The sequence below is a fragment of the Eptatretus burgeri genome, chromosome 6 (assembly GCF_056783735.1).
Source record: "Eptatretus burgeri isolate ZD-2024b chromosome 6, Ebu_testis_v1, whole genome shotgun sequence".
Taxonomy (NCBI): domain Eukaryota; kingdom Metazoa; phylum Chordata; class Myxini; order Myxiniformes; family Myxinidae; genus Eptatretus; species Eptatretus burgeri.
Window position 1 is genome coordinate 75,716,568 of NC_140966.1, and position 24,238 is coordinate 75,740,805.

The 24,238-nt window shown below is 43.4% G+C and overlaps 1 protein-coding gene across 6 annotated transcripts in view; it reads left to right on the plus strand.

The window, feature by feature from the left end:
• The window catches only part of LOC147025093 (SERPINE1 mRNA-binding protein 1-like), a 41,087-nt gene extending 20,155 nt beyond the window's left edge, over positions 1-20,932 (plus strand). For 2 of the 6 annotated variants that reach the window (XM_085885703.1, XM_085885704.1), the window contains exons 3-9: positions 9,332-9,463; positions 11,173-11,244; positions 12,900-12,971; positions 13,750-13,824; positions 18,806-18,998; positions 19,138-19,371; positions 19,512-20,932. In XM_085885703.1, the coding sequence (XP_085741829.1) occupies positions 9,332-9,463; positions 11,173-11,244; positions 12,900-12,971; positions 13,750-13,824; positions 18,806-18,998; positions 19,138-19,371; positions 19,512-19,580 (847 nt within the window). In that variant the 3' untranslated portion in view covers positions 19,581-20,932. The remainder of the gene's footprint in view (positions 1-9,331; positions 9,464-11,172; positions 11,245-12,899; positions 12,972-13,749; positions 13,825-18,805; positions 18,999-19,137; positions 19,372-19,511) is intronic. The other 4 variants (XM_085885705.1, XM_085885706.1, XM_085885707.1 and 1 more) reach the window with 3 other exon arrangements.
• Positions 20,933-24,238: the final 3,306 nt, after the last annotated feature.

Here is a 24,238-nt window from a genome sequence, read left to right on the forward strand (position 1 = left end):
AACTAGAAGGGCATTAATAACTAGAGCCCATTCGTCCGCCACGCAATGCCTGATCCAATGGAACATATCAGGACCAATAAATACATCGTTTTTTGCCCCATATCTAAATGGTGAAGAATAACTTTAAAATTATAGTGAATCTCAGATTCGGATCTTCACAAAAATTTAATCATTTCGTCCTTGTCACACACCCAACGTGCCCACCAAGTTTCATCCAAATCCATCCACAACTTTTTGAGATATCGTGCTATGTATCGTTTTTAGCCCTATCTCTCAATGGTTCCCATCGTGGACAGCCGTTTGGCTGCTGGTTGCATCATTGGTTAGGGGCGTGGCTATACCACTGATGCAGTGCCCTTATTACCAGTATCCTGGTGCTCATTTTGCCGACCTCGGAAAGATGACAGGCTGAGTCAACCCCTGGTGTTAATTCGGTGTCCAACAGGGCTCGAACTCAGGACCCGAGGATCCCAAGCCACCACCCTAACCGCGAAGCCAACGCCAGATTCATCTCTCAATAGTGAAGAATCACTTTTTTAAAATTCCAGTAGTCGGATCCGGATCTTCACCAAAATCTAATCAGTTCGTCCTTGTCACGCACCCAACCTGTCCTCCAAATTTCATCTGAATCCATCCAAAACTTTTTGAGATATCCTGCACACAGACAGACAGGGGTAAAACATAACCTCCTTCACCTTCGGTGGCAGAGGTAATAAGTTGCCTCTTGCCCACTGTTCTCAATGGCTTCATTATTTGACTTAATTATCCTTCACTGGGAGTGAGGGAGGACAACGGTACTCGGCAGGAGGTTGATGAAACAGAGAATAGAGAGGATTGGAGAAGACCTGCTCCTTGAGGGATGCCTGCATGTATTGGGTGTGAACTGAATCGGTTTGCCTCACATGTCCCTTCAGCCGTGCTTTCTGAAAAACACTAAAAACGCGCAGACCTCGGCAAGAATCACAATGCAGCAGGTAAACATTCCAGAGGACCACCTGGACAATGCACTCTGGGAACCCTCTCAAAAGATGAACCAGAGACCTTAGACAAGAACGTTGGATATGAACCTTGGACACAGACAACCCTTCAGACCACCTTGAACACGGAGCTCTGGCAAGAATGACCCTTGAGATTACCTTTCATCCTTTTGTGTCGTGCTTCAGGGTGGCGTCTTCAACTGCCCGTCACACGCTCATTGGCTGGCCTGTGGAGGTGGGGGAATGACCCCCACCATATGCTTATGCTAAACATTTACTATGAAATAACGATTATAATTTTTATTCCCCATTTATCCCTCAAGCCAGGACTGTAACAACATAGTCCACACGTAGATTTATGGAGAGCATAAATAACCAATAAATTCCATTGAAACGGTAAAATTACGTCTTAACTGGGTAACTGATTGAATGACCATTGAGATCTGTACATCATCAGAGATAGCTTGGATTGTTACCTCTACCACCGAAGGTGAATGGAGGTTATATTTGCATACCTGTTTGTCTGTCTGTCTGTCTGTCTGTGAGCAGGTTATCTCAAAAAGTTAAGGACGGATTTGGATGAAACTTGGTGGACAGGTTGGGCGTGTGACAAAGACGAACTGATTAGATTTGGATGATGATCTGCATCTGGAAAAAAACATTTTTTTTCAAGTGATTATTCACCATTGATAAATACTAGTACGTGCCTGTACGTGCGTGCAAACCAAAAATAAACTTTCAAACAAACACACAGGCCGTTCCTTCACTCTCGTAAACGACGACTGGATTGGGGCATTGTGTTTATCTATAAATGCGCATAAGAAATCGAGAAATTATTAGAATACAGTAAGTCATCACTATCCGGAAGTGGTGCGTGCCCGTACAAAATGTTCACATGCATTCCATGAATTATCGCTTTCATTGAAGTAACAAATGCTGTGATACTTACACACACAGAGTTAATTAAAATCCAAATTAAAATCAAGTTTACCTCCCTATCTTTGCTTGCCATGACATTCGCTGCCATTGACAATCGCCACTCCTATGCCACGGTAACTAAATGGCGCCCTTTTCCCATCGGCCACGCCTACGCAGCAACGTGTCTTGTCATTGGTTTGGTAAATAAATGGCCATAACTTGGGAACCACTTGTCCGATTAATATCAAACTTTGAAAAGGCACATATCCAGGTCCCCAGCAATATAGCTGGCAAGTTTCAATTAGATCAGACCAGTGGTTGTCGAGAAACAGTGGTCTCACTCTCACTCTCACTCTCACTCTCACTCTCACTCTCACTCTCACTCTCACTCTCACTCTCACTCTCACACACACCTACCTGGAATTATAGATAGATGGCTAAAAACGATACATAGCATGATATCTCAAAATGTTGTGGACGGATTATGAGGAAACTTGGTGGATGGGTTGGGTAGGTGACAAGAACAAGCCGATGAGATTTTTGTGTGTGACGAGGATGAAGGGTCTGGATGCAGATCTTGGCCTATCAGTGGGCTACAAAACGTAAGCTGTTCAGCCTGGTGGAGGTATGCGCTCTGATGACGAGTGTTAAATTTGCTTAAACAATGAAGCCCCTTTGTGGCTTGCTCCGAGTGAGGTAGCGTTGGCAACCTTGCCATGGTTAATGGGGGTTGCTTTTATTTTATTTTATTTAAAACGGTTGTAATCCAGTGCAGCAGGCTATTGAAGTCAGCATGCACATCAGTACATAGCAAATATTTATTGAGACACCATCTCTTGAATGGTGTACAAGGTAAACCACTTTCTGCATGAAGCATCACAATATCAAATGCTTATTGGTACTGCTCCTCATACAGGACGTGTAGTGCCAGGTGAACAATTTGCTGCTTGGTTATTACCCTCGCCAAGGGAGAGTGTATTGCGTTTGGGTCCATTGGGAATTTTATTTTATTTTTTAACATATTGATCGCCTCTGTTTGTTTGTGTGTTTGTTTGTCTGTTCGCTTGCCTCCAGCCCAAACTGCTCAAATGATCATTCTGAAATTTTCAGAGATTAATGTCACCAACCCTGTGACAGTCCCACATTGAAGCTTCGTAAAATTCGGTCAACCAAAAAGGTCTACATAGGCCAATTGGCTAATTTGAGCCAAATTTTCTAAAATCCTCAAATGTCATCCGATTGACTTGAAATTTGAACAGGATTTGCATATGAGGTCGCTGAATTCAACCACCTATTAATTTTGAGATCAACATAGGCCAAAAGGCAAATTTGGGCCAAATTTTTATAAAATCCTCAATTTAAATCCAATTGAACTGGAACAGTTCAATTGAACAAACATGAACTGTTCCACCTGGCAGAGGTATGCGCTCTACCGAGTACCATTCTACTTTGTGCCGTTTTGCTAAGTGTCGTTCTATGAGTGATTATTCATTTGTTTGTCTGTCTGTCTGTCTTTGTCCACACAGACCTTTTGTGTTTTTCTCCACAACCACTTGTTGAATTGAGACGAAATTTCCACCATCGGAGCGACTATTCATGTGAAATGTTTTATGATAATTATGACATCATAGGTCACGTGATCTGGTCACCATGTTGGAAAAATGGAAAAAACTTTGGACTTCTGTATTTCCGAAACCACACCAAGGAAAAAATTGAAACCTGGCACATGGCAAGTACTCCTTGTGATTTTTGTGATTGTGGGGAATAAGTGATTTATTGTGATGTGATTGTGGGGAATAAGTGATTTTTTTTAATGACTTTATAATTGCATATGTAAAACGCTACATCTAACCAGTATGAACATTTTTGAGGGTCATCTCGGGATAAAATGCTCCACAGAAATTTTTTGATTACGTCATCAGTCACGTGATTTGGTAGCCATATTGTTTTTTTGTTTTTTTTTAACCTTCAAAAATCTTCTCTGAAGTGGCTGAACAGATCGAGGCGAAATTTTACACATATGACTGCCTATCCATGCGGAACAAAAGGTTCACACAAATGACATCATAGGTCACATGGTTAGGCGCACATATTGGATTTACCCTAAAACCTATTTTAAAAATCTCCAGAACAGCTGGACAAATCGAGGGAAAACGTCACATAAATGCTCCCCAAGTCATGGGTGCACAAGTTTGTTCAGGAATCATTGATAGGTCACATGGTTTGGCAGCCATGTTGGATTGAAGAATAATATTAAATAATGTTTTTCTCTGGAATCGCTTAATCAATTGATGTGAAACTTCACATTTATTATCGAGTCATGATGGGGAATACATGTTTTAAATTTCATCTTGATTGGACGCATGGTCTGGCATCTGGAATTATTTAATATTTGATATGGTGCCTCCCATTTTTGAGGTTTTTTTTTATCTCACTTGGCTGTGCCTAGATGTGTTTGAGGGTAGAGGAGTAGCAGCTGAAATGCAAATCTTATCCAGGTTCTTCCTGATGACTTCATCTTTGTGTTTTGCTTGTCTGGGTTCCTTCTGATGACTCCAATGCAGGACTTGTACTTTTTTGGTCTTCCATTCGATTTGAAATGAATTAATTTTAATCCCATTCTGAATTGTATTGAATAATGAATTTATATAATAATAAAAAATCTCATGGGTCAGGGTCAGGTGTCCAATCAAAGCAGGACGTCTTGGTGCCCAATCATCACTGCCAGCAGTTATAAAGTTGCAGTTCTAATTATACCTCATTAATTACATAACACACCAGTACACAAACACCACCCAAAACAAGTCCTGGTGAGGGTCTGCAATATCTGATTGATCTTTTTCTTGTTTTATGCCTGTTTTTATAGCAGCAACACTTTGTGGTGTATGAGGAGAAATGTACAGTTGTTCTTGCTTTTATTTTTGCACACCTTAGACTTGGAGGCTCATACTCGCAGCGTGTGGGACTGTCGTTTATTCATTCTTTTTTTTCCGCATACATCAGCTTCCTTTGAAGTTTTGCAAAACTCTCGGTTATGATATATATCGATTTTGTTTTTAAAAAAAAAAACTTTCCATTCAATCGTAGCAGTTACAGCTCTACACTTTTGGATGCTGCCATGCCCTCAACGGTGCTCACATCAATGGTGGAGTTGCCGTACACGTTCTTTAAATGCCTGCACATATTCACTGGAGGAACTTCTTCCGCAGTAAGAAGTTCAGTAACTGTTTTCCGATGATGCTTTGGTTACGAACTGCAAAATAAGAGTTATTACTTTTGTGCCGACCCGTGTAATTTGACCATTAAATAGCGTGGAGGTGCAATCCTTTGATTCTTCGGAAATGGAGTCGATTCTTCAGATTCATGGTAAGGGTATTCACTTGGCATTTAATTTCCTTTGCCCACGTACGAGACAGGCAGTTGAGAAGCGCTCAGTCCGCTTGGTATCATGTTGGAGAATACGTAAGTTCCCTTTCCTTCTGTTTACTATGACCATACTGGTAAAAGCTCATCATCTTGTATTCCGCTGGAAATCGAATCGGGGTCGTATGCACCATTGTGAGTGTTGATGTTACTTTGAATCACTTTTTTCCTGATTTCATTACATCTTGAAACACCAAAGTTTAAATGCCACTCAAAATCTTCCTTTTCACATCTCCACAAGAACTTGATCTTCATTGAGTTCAACTGTTTTAAGCAGGGCAGAATGATGAGTTCCTTGTCAAATCTGGATCAGAGGAAGTGTTTCTTGTTAAGTTTGGTTTGTCATTTAACTCCAATATACCCCCCTTCCTGTTGCTACCTTCATCCATGCAACAGTTGGAAAGTGCCTGATTCCTGCAAGCTGTTATGATGTTGTGGATATTGATACGCCTCTGAGGTGGTCGGGATAGACGAAGGAAGTTCAAGCTTAGTGCGGACTAACACGTCATACAGGAGGTTGATGAAACCTCACTTTTCATCTTTTACTCAAGGTATTTCCCTGCTACACATACACACTTGTCCCATTTATCTGGTAGCCCCTCGATGTCATCTGCTTAGAAACATTTCTGTTGGGTGCACAGCCATTTCAGGGTGTGCTTTGACTTCTTTTGTTTTCAAATCTTAATGCTCCCCAGATGTTCTTTGAGTGGTCCAAAGAGACTAAAATCACAACCTGATTGGTCTGTTCTGTATGTTGGATCATTTCAAACTTCCTAGCCTATCTTTGCGAAAGGTCACATTTGCCATGTTAGGGCAAACAACATTGTGCAGTTAGGTCTCACCCTGAGACAGCCTACCTGTCTGCCCTCTGCATATTGTCTCTCATTGCGCAACTGGTCACTATAGTGCATTGTTAGTTTTCCTACACTCAAGAAATTCCACGCAAATTAAACCATTAAGGTCCCAAACACTTGCTGCAAGCTACCCTTATGATGGCTGAACTTTGCATTTTTTTATTGTGATGGGGTATTGATCATCTGCACACCCTCCTGGCTCACTTTGGGTGAGGTGTGAAATGATGGACCGAAATCTCATCACGTGTCTATCTTCAATAAATTGTCGTTTCTTTCCCTCTCCAATCCCCTCTCTTAGTAACGTTCCAGGAGTTTGATTGCAATGACCACACTTTTCTTTCTTTCTTTCTCTTGGAATACAGAGCCGAGGCTTCGAACACCGACATTCAATTATTCGGCAATTTTGTGTCGGGTAATCCGGCATTTTTCCAAAATGCTCTGCTTTTCACGTTTATTCTTTGTTCAAGTGACAGCGGTTTGTTGCATGCCAAAACGCTCCATGTTGTTCACCAGTTCACACCTATTTTGAACTATCTGCACCATTTAAACACGTAACTACGTGAAACTATCATGCCGGGTGTCGTGGCATGCACCTGTAATCCGGCTACTCGGAGGCTGTGGTTGGGGGATCGCTTGATGATGGGTCCCTGCATTATGCCGCGCTAATACATGGTACAAAGCATCCCGGCCGATACCGTGGCACCCAATCCTGATTGTCAGGTCAGGCCAGATCAGATCGCTAACTTGCTACGGGTATCATGTAAAACCCATACTCGCCTGGTCATGGTCGAGTGTCGGCGACTTAGCCGACTCCCCACACCAGGTCCCCCTGGTATTGAGGGTGTATGGACATGGACAACCAACCAACAACCAATTATTGATAGGTCACATGGTTTGGCAGCCATGTTGGATTGAAGAATAATATTAAATAATGTTTTCTCTGGAATCGCTTAATCAATTGATTTGAAACTTCACATTTATTATTGAGTCATGATGGGGAATACATGTTTTAAATTTCATCTTGAAATGAAACCATGGGTTGTTGGACCCATGGTCATGTCATGATGGGTTGTTATGGGGTTGTTGGATGGGTTGTCATGATGGGTTGTTGGACAACCAACAGGATTCAACACAAAACCTGCCAAAGGGTGGAAGAGCTCCTTGTGAGTCAACGGCCATCCATATCTGGTGCCAACTACATCTGTGGATGTTGTCCTGCAGTTGGTTACCTTTCCTCGGAGGTTGGTGGCAGGATTTGCACTCCAGCAACCACAAAACACTTCTATCCGCAAACCACACTGTGGTGCGTCGGGGTGATGCTGAGGTGTCGTACACCAGACGACAGTCTCCTCGGGTTAATCTGAGGCGGTCCCTTCGGGTGGGTGCCTCGAATGTCCTCTCCCTAAGAGATGGGGATGGGCCAGGCATCTGCATGGGGGATGGCCAGACGGAGGCCCCTGGAGTACTGGTGGATGAACGCAGCGGCGTGCTTTGTTTGGTGCATGCTTCCAATGTATGTATGCGCGTGAAACATATATGCATCAACAAACTACCAACGGTCTCCTGTGAATTTTAGCTGGTTTTGATGTCTGCCTTGATTTAGGAACTTGAAGACCCTGAAGATCAGTTCCACAGCACATATGATTTGTCATCTGCCGTTTTAGTTTTACTCTGAATGTTTTGACCAGTATTGACTTCACTTTCTGTTTAAACTTGGTCATGGTAGAATTTCAAGATTAAAAATTTTATTTTCATACCTGTAACAAAAAGTCCATGTCACCTTTGAATTGCCCTTGTATTTGTGGTGTGAGGTGGGGTTGTATTTTTCACTTGCTGCTTTTTTAGCTCACCTGGAACTTAGTTCCAGTGAGCTTATTTATTGAAGCATTGGTGGGGGGGGGGGAGGGACGGGGGTTGAGAACTCTTCATGAGGGAAGAGAAGTCGCTTCTTGCGATGTGGATAAAAAGGGCTCGAACCTGGGAGCCCTCAACTTTCGGAGAAATTATTCCTCAGATTATGTTCTGAAGGCGATAGAGGTCCCCATGTGTCAATAAATGAAGTGAAGCTTCTGCCAGCAAGGAACAGTATTAAAATAATGAGGTCAACTTTGGCTGTGATTCGAGAAGATGAAAAAGGAAAAGACAAAAAAAAAGGTTGGCTCAACCAGCTGCCTGGCAAACAGAAGGGAAGACGCCTGTGCTTGTAAGAGGAGGTAAGGATGGTCTGCCCATGCAAAATGGGAAATGGAGTGGTGGGTGGTGGGGGGGTGGGGAAGGGTGAAGTCCTCCCATTAAGTAAAAAGGGCCAGGGGTCTGTGAATCTGTGAGGACAAGGGGGAGGGGGTGTCTGTCCGCATATGGTAAGACAAGTGCTGGTTGGCTACTGTGTGGTGATGCTGAATTCGGGAGTGGTTAAAGGGAGCAGATGGTTGGGGTTGCAGGCCTATGTGCGTGGAAAGATTATAATGGTTGGCTATGCGCATGGGATGGGTGGTGGTAGTCTTACCACCCGTGGAGAGATGTGGGGGTGGGGTGACTTCCTTGCCTTATTCCTCTGGGTGGTTGATGCCTGAGTGAGAATGGTAGTTTCGACAAGCAGGCATTACTGTAACCTCCTACAGGCTGCCTGAGCTGAGCACCAGCTGCCCCACTGGACTGCTCAGTTGTCCATATCTGATTGCCTTACCCATGTATGCTAATACCTGCACCCCTCCCTTCCAGCCACATGGCAAGCACAGAACTCTACGGAAAAGTGGCTCGCCAGAAGAAACAGCTCTCTGCTTCCTTTTCTTTCCCTGTGCTATTCCCTTTCCTGTTATCCTTGCCCAGTACCTTTGCATGTCCTCAAAATTTTCAAACCTTTAACAACCAACGGAAGGGGGCAATGGGAGAAAGGCGGATAAGGGGTGGGGCAATAGTACACATTTAGAGACCACGATAAGTTTTATACCTACTTCTGGTATTCACATACCTGTTGCAGCTTAAACCATGCACTTAATAATGCAAGATATAAGACAAAGTGCACTTGTATTATAAAAATACAAACAGATATGAAGACCCAGACACAAGTTGCACTGTTTTGCTATTCCAACGCTGATCGTGGAATGTCAGTTTGTCCCAATTATGATTGAACTGCGTCATAATTTGTGCATTGTGCAGGTCTGAGAGACCTCCAAGGGGCCGTGGGGTCTTCCGAGGTGGGCGAGCCCGAGGCAGGGGGTTCAACCGCACAGACGGCTTTGACATTCGTGGAAAGCGAGAGTTTGATCGACATAGTGGAAGTGACCGCATGTGAGTATATCGTCACAATCACGATTCATAGCATGACCGAGTGTTTATGCCTTGTGTCCATTATCAAGCTTGTAAATGGGAAGTTATTGCCGGCCGAGGTGAATGGGCAGTTCAAGCGCTGCACATTGATTAGTATTCCTAAACCCTCCCCCCTTCCCCCTCCTCCCCACCACTCCCCGTGCCATTTACACCGACCCAGGCTCATCACCTTGGGGCTGATACTCTTGTTGTCCATGTGCACTGTTGAATTTGCTACATTTATTTTGGAGATGTACATATCTACTCCAGTGTTCATATAATTCAATTCAAATGTTTTTATGGAGATCAAGTTTAACAAAAATAAAAAATAATAAAATCAGCAACGTAAACAAATCCTGATCAAAAAATTGTCATGATAAGCGATAGACCAAACTCGCCCTACGAAGGGTCTTGGCACGCATGGGTGAGGCTCGTAGTTTCTTTCGCGAATTTCTGTTGTGCAAATTGTGCCTCGGTTATTGTCGAATGAAGAATTGTACAGTTGGTGAGAGAAGTGTTAGAATAATAAATAAATAAATAAAATAGCTGCTGTCGGAGTTGAAACGTCATGCCCACCAAACACTGAATCCAATGGCAAAGACTCGAGAGCTGGAGGGGCAAACCTCCAAAGGATGGAAATTCGTGAGTCATTGAACAAAAATGGCACTTAGTTTGTAAAAATGTGTGATAACGCGTGAACAAGGAACAAAGGCGTTGGTTGCCCCGGCCTGATTTCATCTGTGTTTGTTGAACGTCATCAGGCAATGCGGAGTTTGCAAGGTTCTTTTCTTCGTAGTTTTGCATGCTTGAGGGTGCGTGCGTCAAGGTTGAAACGAGGACCCTGGACACAAGTCCGAGTCGCAATTAATGGCCGTACTATCTGCTCGCACTTCAGCGTGTGGCTAACATGGTCCGTAGCCAAAATTATCCAAGGGAGGTCTCGCAACGACCTTCACCACACAAACGTTAACGACGTTATCAAATACCTCACCAGAGAGCAAGCCCAAATGCTTGGAACCCGCTCTACCTCACGGACCGGCTTTTTGTTATGCATACGTGTGTATTGCGAGCTCGTGTGTGCAGCCGTTGCGGCGAGTCAACCTCTGCAAACCTGCTGGTGGATACAAGGCATTGTTATGCATTTGCTTGGACTAATCCATTGTTATCTAAACACACTTTTGAGCATCGTTTTCTTTTGTTTTTGAAACTCATCCGTTTGGCCGGTAATCCTGTGTAGGTGGAAAAACTCACTTCACGACAAATGACTTGAGGACCCGCAGCGTGGGAGTTTGTGCCGTTATTCGGCCGATCAGGAAGTGCCAAACGGGAGTCTGGTGAAATTGTGTCGAGACCACGTTTGGATTGCAATGGCGTTAGTCATAAATCCAAATGTAACGGCTGCCACATATTGTGCTTTATTTTGGACAAAAGTGGTGATTCATCAAAAGAACTGATTGGATGTAATTTGACTTCTTGTCGTCTAAAGAGTCTCAGTTTGTCAAGGTCCTGTTTTTACCTTGTTTTCTTTTCTTCTTTTTTGTTGGGGGTGTTAAAGAATGGCACTTTGGAGGTTTTTGTTTGGCATTAGCTCCTGTTCCAAGGGTGTGGATGTGCCACATATTAGAAGATGTTTGGGAATGGGCTCGAGTAAGCAGAACCGAGAATGAAACCGCTGTGTTTTGCCTCCCTAGCGGGCCGAAGTTGGAGGAGAAGCGTCGGGGCAACGGGCCACACAACTGGGGCTCTGTGAAGGATGAGATGGGGTCAGTGGGGGTCGGTTCTCTTTTCTGTTCTCATCCTCAGAAAGCCACACTGCTCCCCCACAATCCTTACCCAAGCCTGTGAAACAACTGATTAATTCCATTTTAGCCCCATCTCTGAAGGCAGAAGATGCTCGGCCTGTGAGCTTGGTGGACGTTTGCTTTAGCCATCGATTGGTGTGTTGGCATTTAATGACCGTGTAAGTCATCAATGCCGCTTCATTTTGGTGTGTTTCTTTGTTTGCTCTGAGATTGAGTTTCAACTGTTGTCTGGATTTTCATCCAAAGGACCGTTCCATTCTTCACAAATGTTTTGTTGCCTCGAACATTGCACCATCACCAACTCTGCGAAGCGATGCAAAGCATTTGACCATATTTGTGTGGGCTGTTTGCCTGTGCCTTACCGTGTCATTTCTGATGGTGTCAACCAAAAGAGATCTGTACCTAGATCCCCAACTCCACCTGGCCAGTATGTCATCCACTCTCAGGGCAGCTGGGCCAAGGTGTGTGACGTTTTCAGTATCTTTGTGTTTTCAGATTTGTTACATTGACACTGGCCTTCTCCTCCCTCTGCTTTGCCAACTGACCATCGCTTCTTTCTGAGCCGTACACGCTACATTACTCGGCTCTCTTGCCATATTGTTTCTGGAAGTGCCATGTTTTATTTTTCTGCTCAAGGCTGGTGCCTTCCACTTGTGTTTAACGATTTGAGAAGTATGACCGTTTTGAAGAAAACCGAGATAAACAACCGAGTTGAGTGGGGGGTCTTGTAGTCCCAGGTCGAGAGCTTTGCTCAGCATAAGTATGTCTTTATTTTCTTTGAGATTTTCCACAGCACACACCACTCCTGCACGCGTCTTGCATCTTTATTACGTCCGCCACGGAAGGTGGACATAGGTTATGTATTTATTCATGTTTGTCTGTCTGTCTGTGAATAGGATATCTCAAAAAAGTGTGGACAGGTTAGGCGTGTGACAAGGATGAATTGATTCGATTTGAGTGAAGATCCAGATTCCGGATACGAGAATTGTCAGTGATTCTTCACTGTCGAGTGATATGGCCAAATTCTATCGATAGCACCATATCTCAAAAGGTTATGGACGGGTTATCACAAAACTTGGTGGATGAGTTGAGAAGACAAGAACAAGCCAATTAGATTTTGGTTCAGGTCCGGATGGAGATCCGGGCTATCGGTGGAATATATCACGTAAACTGTTCTGCTTGGCAGTGGTATGCGTTCTCCCAAGTGCCGTTCTAGTTTTCTGGGTAATTTGCTCATTGTCGTTTCATGAGACCGCCCCAGCGGTCACGTGGTTGTCTCTCTGCAGGCAGCGAATGTTTGCGAGCCTTGTGCTTTAACACCAAGCACTCACCGTGTTTTGCACTGTGCATGGATACTTTGATAGTTCTGTTCATGGGAAGGAGTTGTTTGCTGTGGAGCAGACAATTTGTGTGCGGCAAAGCATGTGTGGTGTCTGGCTTGTTTGCTGTTATTTTTCTTTCCATTGCATGTGTGTGCTCTGGCTGTGGTTGCCCTTTGTTCCCATCATGAGAGGTGGTGAAATCAGACCTCTGTTGCTTTGTTCATAACTCTAGCTCTCTCTGCCCCAACCCCCAACCTCCCTGTCCCCGGGACTTCTCCCTTTTGCTCTTCCCAGTGGCCTGAAACCAGAGGACAAGCGTGGAGGGAGTGGATCCCACAACTGGGGCTCCCTGAAGGATGATATCGGGTCAGTGGGTTTCCTTTGTACATTATTTTGAGCTGGTCTTTACAAACTGATGGCAAGCAACAAAAAATATATCACTGTCATTGCAAACCTCTCCTCCATAGTGTACATATTTGGCTTTGTACGTACAACTTGGAATGCATGGACATGATGTTGGTTCTTCTGCTGGAGTCGCATCTTTTTACCTCCACCACCAAAGGGGAAGGAGGTTAAGTTTTCACCCCCTCTCTGTTTGTTTGTTTTTCTGTTTGTCTGTCTGTGTGCAGGATATCTCAAAAAGTTGTGGATGAACTGGTTAGATCCGACTATTATAATTTTTCAGTGATTCTTCACCATTGAGAGATCGGGCTAAACTTGTATATAGCATGATATCTCAAAAAGTGGTCGACAGATCCGGATGAAACTTGGTGGACAGGTTGAGTGTATGACCATGATGATTCGATTCAAATTTGGTGAAGATCCGGATCGGGATATGAGAATTATTTATTTTTTTAAGTGATTCTTCACCATTGAGAGATGGGGCCAAAAACGATGTACAGCACGATATTTCAAACACGTATTGGGCCCGATATGTTCTCATGGAAAGGGCATTACATGGCGGTGATATGCGCTCTACCGAATGCCCTTCTAGTTTACTTTTGTTATTTTTAAATTTTAATATATAAAAAAAACATTTTTCATGTAACACGCAGGATTTACTTCTTGTTTTTTTAACCATCATGAAGATAACTTAATGACACACCAGATCGCACTGATGAACACTGCCATTTTTTGTTTGCAGAGAAATGGATCACTCAGCCGTGAATGACGAATCTACTGAACATGATGATGCTCAACCCACTACCGATGACACAAAGTGAGATGAAGGACTTTTACTTGTGCCATGTTTATGGCGTAAGGCCGTAAGCGTTAAATATGGGTAGCGTTCACATGGTCCTCAAAATAGTTCAATGTATTCCAGCATTATTGTTATTTTGTCCAATTTGCAAGTACCGGTATTTTTTGTTTGTTTGTTTTGTATACATTGTCGAGACTCGTATGAGAGCGAACACATAACGCACAACAAGGGAGGCAGGAGACAAGAGGGGTGGGAGTGGGAAGGACAAAACAGTGGGAAACAGAGACATTAGGAGATCTGTGGAAGGTAGAGGGATGGGGTGGGGGGAACACGGAGTATACAAGATGGACACTACAGAGACCTTCGGGAAGGAAAGCATGGAATTTGAAGGAGGTGGGTATGGGGTGGATTAACGGGGGTTGAAAAGATTGAGGTTTTGGATGGGGGAAGATAAGAGGTGGTGGTGAACGGCTGTTTTGAATGTCTGGAGGGAAGAATGGGATTGAAGAGAGTGAGAGAGTTTATTCCAAAGGTGGGGAAAAAGGGGAATGAAAGAGTGAAGGTGAGCAGTGGTTCATGGTTTTGGTAGTTTTATCAGAAGGGGGTTGCAGGCAGACCTTGAGCACCCTGCAGAAATATGGTGGAGACATATCGCAGACAGAACGGGGGGGGGGGGTGGGGGTGTCAGACAGACCGAAGAGACGGTTGAAGACAAAGACCACCGACCTGCCTGCGGCGAGAGAGTGAGAGACCCAAAGACAGTCTCACCGAGGGAGATACCAATGATCCTAAATGCCTTGGGTTTCCACAACGTGAAGGCGAGAGGCAGGATCACCAGCCAATAGGGGAGAGCAGTACTCCATCAGGTTGTGGACGAAAGCTTTGTATGTGGTCAGGAGCTCAGGTGAGCCGATGAAGGACTTTGCATGACAGAGGATTCCCAGTCGGCGACTGGCTTTGGAGGCCAGCTTGGAGATGTGGCTTTCCCTGGAAAGATCATAGCAGATAGTGAAACCCAGAAGCTTGAATGAAAGGACTTCTTCCAGAGGATTGTAGAGAAAGTATATTGCCGGGGGGAGGGTGGGGGGGGGGTTCTAAACGGTCCTTTCGGAGAGACAGTGAGAGTGTGAGATTCGTCAGGATTGAAAGACGTGTTCCACATGTTGGACCAGTTTGTGATTTTACCCAGATCTGCAGAGAGCGAAGAAGCTGCTGCTTGCCGGCAGAGGGTGGAGTCATCAGCAAAGAGATAAAGAGGATTTTCCAGAGAGTCTGAGAGATCATTGATGATGAAGTTCCGGTATGGGTCGCTTGTCACCCAAGGTGTCTGTGAGTACAGTTTCCTACACCATCAAAAGGCACTTAGAAACTGGAGGAAACTCTGACAAGAAGAGTTCTGGCAGACCCAAAGCCACAACACAATCAGAAGACAAGTTTCTGAGAGTCAACAGCTTTCGTGATAGGCGACTCACAGGGTAGTAGCTTCAAGTACAGCTTATATTAACACTGGTCAAATTAAGGAAGTCTCAGTTTCAACTGTGAAGAGAAGACTTTGAGCTGCAGCTTTGACAGGTCGAGTGGCAGTAAGAAAGCCAATGATAAGATGGCAAAATAAGAAAAAGAGGCTTGCCTGGGCCATGAAACACCACCAGTGGACTACTGAAAACTGGAAGGTCTTGTGGACTGATGAATCAAAATTTGATATCTTCGGTTCATCACGCAGGGTTTTTGTATGCCATCGAATATGCGAAAGGATGGCTTCTCATTGTTGTGACACCAACTGTCAAACATGGAGGAGGAAGCGTGGTGGTCTGGCGCTCTTTTGCTGGATGCAGAGTCGGCGACTTGCACAGAGTGACTGGCACCCTGAACCAAAAGGGTTCAGCATTTTGCACAGCATTTTGCAGCGCCATGCAATACCCTCTGGTCTATGCCGAGTTGGTCAGGTGTTCATCCTACAGCAACATAACCACCCAAAACACCTCCAGGCTATGTCAGAACTACCTTAGTAGAAAAGAACAAGACGGTTGGCTTCAAATCATGGAATGGCCAGCACAGTCTCCAGATTTTAAACCCCATCGAGCTGGTTTTGGATGAATTGGACAGTAGGGTGAAAGCAAAGCAACCTACAAGTGCAACACATTTGTGGGAACTTCTGCAACAGTGTTGGGAAGAACTTCCCGAACAATATTTGATTTCCATTGTGGAAAGAATGCCACAAGTATGCTCGGCTGTTATATCTGCAAAAGGTGGCTACTTTGATGAGTCAACAATTTCGATTAAATTTTGTTCAACAAAATAATTCCATTATTTCTGTTTTTTATTTGCAATTGTTTATTTGTTCTATGCTTTAATTTCAGAGTACATTGGAACATTAAACTGCTTAAATTTCAGTAAAAACTGGAAAATGGGGGGTGTTCTAAAACTTTTGACTGGTAGAGTAGCCCCATAAATTGTAGTTCAATGGGGGCAAGTCATGCAAACACGGTGTCCAAGCAATACGGGACTTTCAAAATGATGTGATCACCCCCCAATGCATGGCCGTACATGCACAGACAGACACTCTTGGTAACAATGGCGATCGGGGCATAATATATCGTACGTATGAGGTAATGATTGATATATTTAGGCCTATACTTATTGAATGTGTTGTGCAAATTTACCTTTGAGGTCTTTCTTCAATGCCATGATTTATCAATAATTTTGTAAGCCAATATATCTCACCGAGCTCTGAAAATAACTCATAGAACCTTTCAAAAATTTTTTTTTTTTAACTTTGATGCCTGTAAAAGAAAATGTATAGTACAGATAGATGATTTATCATCATCAACGGTGATCCACTCTGTCCACTATTTCAGCTCTTGTATTAAAAAATATATATATTGACATGATCCACTACCCCCCCCCCATAAAAAAAAGAAAATCAGAAGTACAACAGCCCTATATTAATTATATTTATATAAAAAAATGGCTTTTTCTGACCTCGAACCTTCTGAGGATTAGTGGGCTGCCTCAAATCAACTTCTTCACCCCCTGGCAAGTCAGGGATATACAATGATCCTTCCCCGTCGCGTAGTCTGAGGATGATCTGCCATTGGCGTTTCTTGACTCCTCCGGCAGTGAAGCGTTGTGAAAGCTCACTACTTTTTCAGCAAGATGACGACATATTTGCGCTTTCTCTTCACTGGCTTAAAAACTAGCAATGGTTTAATAAATACGAGACTGCAATCGTTCCACGGGAATAGTTTGGGATGTCATTGCTTCCAAACACGGAGTTTTCTTTCCACTTTCATCTGCGTCCAGCACAATGAATTGATTGGTGCACACCCTTGAGCTGTGGGTAGGCTGCCAGACGTCAGCCCATTGTGATCTCCCTGTCCACTACCCGTTTGCTGGTATTACCAGGAAATGGTAGGGATGGACACTTCTCATTCATGGATATTTATCATATTTTTGTGAGTCCTATTTGCATCCAGGAACCCAACAATTATCGTTAACCATTTTGAAAATTCCCCCAATCTGACTCTCTTTTGAATGCTAACAATTGTGTTGGAGATTATTTGATTTTGCCCGAGCAACGTGAGGCTAAAAGTGCCCCGATTCGGAACAGTGAGTCACTGAAAAGGCACCGCACATGCGTGAAAGGAATCATTTGCATTCCCAAGACATTTTGATTGTTGCTTCTGGGTCCAAATCCACCGATTCATTTGTCTGTGAAGACATAACTTGAGAACTGTCGCATATTCGAAGCATATTGGCAGGGAGCACTGTCTTGCTGTAAGATGGTGCTGTCTGAAAGATTTCCTCTTCATTGTTCATGGATAACAAAATTCTGCAACATTGTCATTGCAAACTAAAGTTCACCAATGACTTGCGCCTTACAAAAATAAAGGACCAATGATGCGTTACTTTGTGATAGCATGCCAGACCTTGATTTTTGGTGTCTTTTTCATGTTGTCAGAATTCCACAAGTTTTTCAGTCTCCCAAATGCAGCAATTGTGGTGGTTTGACTTTACCACTGACCCAGTGGCATTGTGGATTTAACAACAATAAATATTAACAATAACATTAACACACACAACTTATGCCAAGAACTTTATAGACACCCGCTATATTGAACCCTGAGCTCCTTGGACTTTCGGCTCCCCCACCCTGGACTCCCTGGAGAAAAATCCAGCTGTTTGGGTATATGGAGGTTTGAATAGCGGCTGGTAAAACGGCCGCTAGGGTTCAAAGGGTTAAGGATATCAAAAGTTTTGCTCGTCTTGAACTGTAAGCTCTACAGACATCAAGGCGTTCACCAACATTTTTTGTCACATTTGTCGGATGCAGTGATTTTCTTCCCAAGCATTTATCAAATTTGTCCCTTGGTCTTCACTGTCCACCAACAGCCTCACCCGGCCACACCATCATCACCTCTTGTTCCAACTGCTGCAGTCACCTCTGCTCTTACCCTTTTCGCGCACATTTACTGTATATCCAAAACCTCTTGCTGCCCGTGGATTATTTTAGCTCTTATCCGAGCCTTGACAATTCTATATTAAAAAAATAAAAGAAAATATATGTATATATATGATCTTCTCAACCCATTAGCCTTTGCATCAATCCCTTCTGAACCAATGTCTCGTGCTCAGAACCGAAGTTCAAATCCAAAACACGACGTGTATTTATCCATTGTCTGCTCATTTCCTGTTAATTTGCATTAAACTACACTAATAGCTGCTAATTAATTTTTCCTGCATGTCATTTGCATAAAGCCCAACTACGAGCCTGAGATCAATTTCTGTCCGTTGAAAAACACACCATTGACTTTGTAGCTTTTGTAGAAGAGGTTGAAACGGTCCCATTCATTTAGCTTTAATGATTCCATATTGAAGCATCGGTGCATGAAGTCATGTTGCTGTTTGAATGAGAGCATAATTTAGAATTACGACAAAATTACCTACATTCTTTCTGCAAGCAGTGGGTAGAAGCAGGACTGTAACATTTGATTTCCAGGGAGAACAAGCCTGAGGAGTTGAAAGATGAAGAAGAAGATGGAGCCAAGCAGATGACACTAGATGAGTGGAAAGCCATGCAAGAAAAGGTGCGCGTTAAGGCTGCATTCAATATCCGCAAGCCAGGCGAGGGCTGTGACTCCCAACAGTGGGGCAAGGCCTACATGGTGCAGAAGACCAAGTTTAAGAATGAGGTAACAACGTTTTGAGCCTCAAGGAGGACACGTACCATTGAAGTGGTTTGTGTTGATAGTGAATGATGTAATACTCTGCAATATTTCTTGAAAGGGCCAATGGTGTGTGTGTGTGTGTTATTTCCTGATGGCACACCAGACATCGATTGGTCAATGTCATTTTGCTGAGCAGATCCCGAGCGGACTAATTGGTGAGCACCATGTGAGACGCCCGGCAAATGACATCACTTCACAACTCGAGATCAACTTTGGCGAGCAGTCGAGACGTGGGCGTGGTGGCCGTGGCGCAGGGATGGGCCGTGGACGAGGCATGGTCGAGAGCCGTGGAGGAAGAGCCGTGGCCCGTGGAGGTTTTGGCCGTGGAGAGAGGATGGTGAGTGGTCTTCCATATCCTAATTGAAGGATTATTTAGACAATCACCTTGAAGATGATGCAACCCCTTTTGCTTCCCCCCTCCACCCCCCATCCCACCCTCTTCCCACAATAATAATATTTTTCTTTGTTTCTATGCAGAATACCGCTTCCGCACCCAACTTTGATGATCCTGAGGCTTTCCCGGCACTCGGTGATGCGAGGCCCTGAGACCTATGGCCCATTACCTGCATGCTTGTCACTCGCCAAAATGCACCGTTCTCAATTTTATTTCTCCTTTGGTTGAATACGCCCCCACAGAGCTTGTCCAGCAATTTCCCTGGTTTCCTGTTCCCCCCTTTTTTATGTACTGTCAAACTCCGACTTCAACAGTGACCGTCAGCTGTGCCTTGTGGCTAGCTTAACCGTATACTCAAGTGGAATGCAATGCGGTGTTTTTTTTTTCCCCCCTCTTTCCTTGATATTTTCGTTTCTGAAATCTGGAGTTTCTTTTTGGTTGGGCAAAGGCACAAAATGGGAATATAGACATCACAAGGTGGGTTTGAGAAATGTTTGTCTCATTTATAAAGTGCAGTATACCTGGATGGAGGCTACGAAGCTAGTTTGATGGTGTTTTTTTTATTTTATTTTTTTAATATCTTAACAAGCTCGAAGCGTAGTCGACATTCGAAAGGACGTGGCCATTTTTGGTGCCTCGGCACCTGCCGACTCTCACCACACTGCTTTTGGGTGTTTTATTTTATTCCTTTTTTGTTTTTTTGTTCTGTTCAAATTCCCTTTCTTGGTTGTAGCACTGTGGTCGACACCGTGTCGGAAACTATCCGCCTATTCGCTAGTGAAGTTTTTCTTTAGTCGCGTACTACTTTGGAGTGAACCTGACGTTTTGTCATCGGTTTTATTGCCTCCATCGGTTTCCCTCCAGGCTCGTCATGGGCGCGTGGGTTAAAGGAATAGCGGTTTGATACCGGGATCTGTTGGAAAACGACGCTGTACATTTGAAGCTGCTACGTCTTTACGTTCTTGTATTTTTTCCCCCTTCCTGTTGCTTTGTCTGCTCTCTACGTCCGTGCATTTAGCGTGAAAATGGTGTGCTGCCTTCGACCCAAGCTGTGCTGTCAGACCTGCGAATCTGTTTGCAAGAAGGCACATGATTCTTGTCCCCTTCAAGCAGGGAAGGAATAATTTTCCACTTGAAACCTCTATTGAATACCAGCCACGCGATGAAAAACAAATCGGTAATTCTTTGTTGTTTTTTTTTTTTTTTTCCCCTTGTTCCTCTTTTTTTTCTTCTTCTTTAAGATTCTCAAACTGTCAGATTATAATGGAAAGAATCGTTCTTATTCCCCTTTCCCCCCTTTCTTCCGTAAGTATGTACAAGTGAAAAGTTTTTTTTCAGGCCTGGATACTTGCTGCGAGTTCTGTACGGTATTCAAAATCGCTATTCTGGACTTCTGAATGGAGTAAAGTTTCGGGAATAAAACCTTACTATGGACAAGTGTGGGAAATAAACGTGATGTTGGTTGAACATTTGAGCAATAAAGCGTCCAAAGGCCCTTGCCACACATTTGCCACTTTGGATTACATTTTGGAGGACTAACGGTGTTTATAGAGGAAGGTGGTTGTTTGGTATTTGATAAAGATTGTTGTGTTATTACCAACAACTTTATCTGGCTTTGTCCTTTCGTTAGTGTTTTAATTCTACTTTTGTAACCATTATTGTTGGGCTGGGCACCTCTGAGCTCTTTAACCTCGGTCCGTTAGTGTCACCTTGGTGTTTTCCATTCCGGGTGAGGCATCATTCGGTGCATTGTCCATCACAAGGACGTTAAGCTGGAGGACTGTCTGTCGGCAATAAAACCTTGATTCCTGCAAAAAAAAATTGCAGCGTCTTTTGCGAAGAGATGTCACCCGAACAAAGATTAAATTCTGGAACAAAACCCTCAACAAATTCGATTCCTGCCACCAAATGAATGCCAGCCCAGCCTTATGGTTCATGATACAAGTGGGATCAAAATGTTTCCTTGCGTGCCATGAGGTGGAGATAATTGGGATCATTAAATAAGGAAAAGAAGAGTTATTATTATTTGGGGGTTATTTTGGTGCACAGACAGTAACCATCTCCAATTTTGAAAATTCTTCCGAGAAAAAAGTTATGACGTCAAAATATCTCCGCGAATGGAAATCGCCTAAAAAAACATGGTAGACAATGTTAAAGCAACAGTCTTAGATGAGTTACTACAGCTGTTCCCCCATTAAATTGAAATAAAATGAATCGTATATCTCTACTTGTGTGTCTCCTCCAAAACCTAGGAGCCTGAAACTGCATGCATACAAAGGGAACTCCAAGGGAGTGTACTGTTTGGGTGAATTAAAATACCCCTTTTGAAGATAATTAACAGCCTTATTTAATTATGTCCTTTATCAGGTGAATCCTCAGCCACCTTGCTCTCAATGGGGTCTTAAGGTGCATCCTGGGTTACCTTGTTTGGGTATTCACCATGTTTTTTGGCTTGCTCAGCCATGCCTCGACTTGGAACAGGCTGCAACGATTTCTTAACGATGAAGTTTTTTTCACTTTCCTCACTCATATTATCGAATGCCTGTTCATCATACCTATTAATCGCTAGGTACATTGCAATGCTTATAAACGCCCAGAGACACCAGTGTTCGTGGCTTTATTTCATTTCCGCACGTCATAACCTCGAGAATCTCTTAAACTAAGCCAAATTAAATATTTTAAGCTCCAGAATTGAACTTAGCAGCAGTTCTAACTGCTAAAAAGTGTTCCTTTGTCCAATTTGGACATATTTGACATTTTTGGCATCTCTGGGAGGTGTGTGTTTAATATGACAGTTTGGTCATTGCAAATTGCCTGCCCAGCCAGCCGTCCTGAACCATTTAAATGGAGTGATTGTTTGAGTGCTTAAGCCACTTGCCGAGTGCTCTCCAGTTGATAGCAGTGCAGTTTGTGTCCAGATCGGGATGAACAGTCAGCAGTTCCTACAAGGTAGAGGTACATACAATTATAAATTGGTTATTTTATATGACTTGGTGTGCTTTACAAAGGTTATATGATTTCTCCTTGTGAGTTTCAAAGCAAAATACATTTGATAACACCCGATTTCCGAACTTTTTGCCATATTAAGGTGTTTTCTAAATTGCAGAACCAAAGTTTTTTTTTCCACCTGTCACATGACGATTGGCAGCACATCTCTGAAACGTCTCATGCAATGGTGTTTTTCTAATTTGTTCATTGAAATTCCCTCAAAGCAAGGGTAAAAGCTACTCAAGGTTTTTGGGTTGTACACCAAGTACTGCAGTCGGGAATCACACTGATTCCAATCAGCCGATGACCAGAAAATTGCCGACATTGGCCAGCACCAATATATATCTCGTGTCTGTGTGTGTGTTTCATGAAGCATAATGTATTTTCTCTGCGAACTCCTCTTCCCCCACACCTCTTTTTGTCCCATCCTCGCTCTACCCCCTCCCAATACAGTGCCGTACCCTCCCATGCCTCTCCCTCCCTCTTTCGCTGTTTCTGGATGGTGGTTATCTCTATTCATGTTTGGATGGTGGTTATGTCTGTGCGATGTTTGTCTCCAGTCGCGTCCGGGTGGTATTTCATACATTATTTTGTTTCCATCTTCACTTTTTTGCTATGCAGAATCATTTTGATGAAATGGAATGAATCGTAATTAATGCTCCACTGCACGTCTGCCTTCCCTTCCTCACCCTCCTCCCTTCCTGATTGTAATACCCGCTGCCACTACCAACAGGTGGCGCTACATGGTACACATTTACAAAGAGAATTGACACCGACCACACAGTTGTGTGTGTACCCCAATTTTGGAGTTTGTAACTTAAAACATGTGGCCTTGCATAAGGAAGAGATAGATAAACAGCCACAGAGAGATGGCATTTATATAGAATGGTGTTTGTATATGTAGACCGACAGAGTCTACCCCGTCGCTTTGCTGCCGGACCAATTAGTTGTCGTATTTGCAAAAACTTTGAGGTTTGAAGGATAAGAAAAGGAAGACTAATTCACCCATGCATAGAGTGCCTTAACCCCTTCACTGTCAACCCAACCCCTCTGCTTCCCATCCTCGTGTCCTCTCCGTTTGTCCTGATGTCCCTGCTAGAAATGTCTCACGATGACAGGCCCCTCTTATTTTTCTGTGGGAAGGAAGGGGAACAAATTTACCCATGAAAAGAGTGCTTTCACCTCGGTGTTGCTCAGGAAAAAAAGGAAATTGTAATACCCTCTGCCAACCGCCACCTGGTACACATTTCCAGAGAATAAAAAGGTGAGGAGATCACAAGGTATCTCAAGTATTAAAATGGTCTTGAAGGTAAAAGACATCTAATGGGTCTTTTGATTCCTTGGGGACTTTTGAGTCATCTGGGTGTCAAAGAAACCTCAGTCTCCGATCTCGAAGAAAGCAATCTCCAACTCAGGAACGAAGCACCAGAGCTCAAATCTTTAATGCATGTACATGGAAAAGGGAGGTGCTCATGAACAGTTGCACAACCCTTTTTTTATTTTTTTATTTTTGTATACCTTGGTCGTATACTTTTTGTATACTAACCTTTTTTTTGTATACTAACCCTTCTGATTAGTTTGTCCTCAAAGCAGGGTTCTTATGCAGGGTTGAAGAGGGAAAGGGGAGAAGGAATGCATTGTATCATCCCAATTTGAAGAGGAAAGGAGGGAGGAGAAGGGGTACATTGTACTTCTTATCCAAGTTTGAAGGGGAAAGGGATGCATTGTATTAGAAAAGCAGAGAAAGAAAAACAAGATAACTGAATGGAAGTGAGGGTCACATACAAAGATAAGATAAGCTTTTTTTCTGAGAAAGTATACA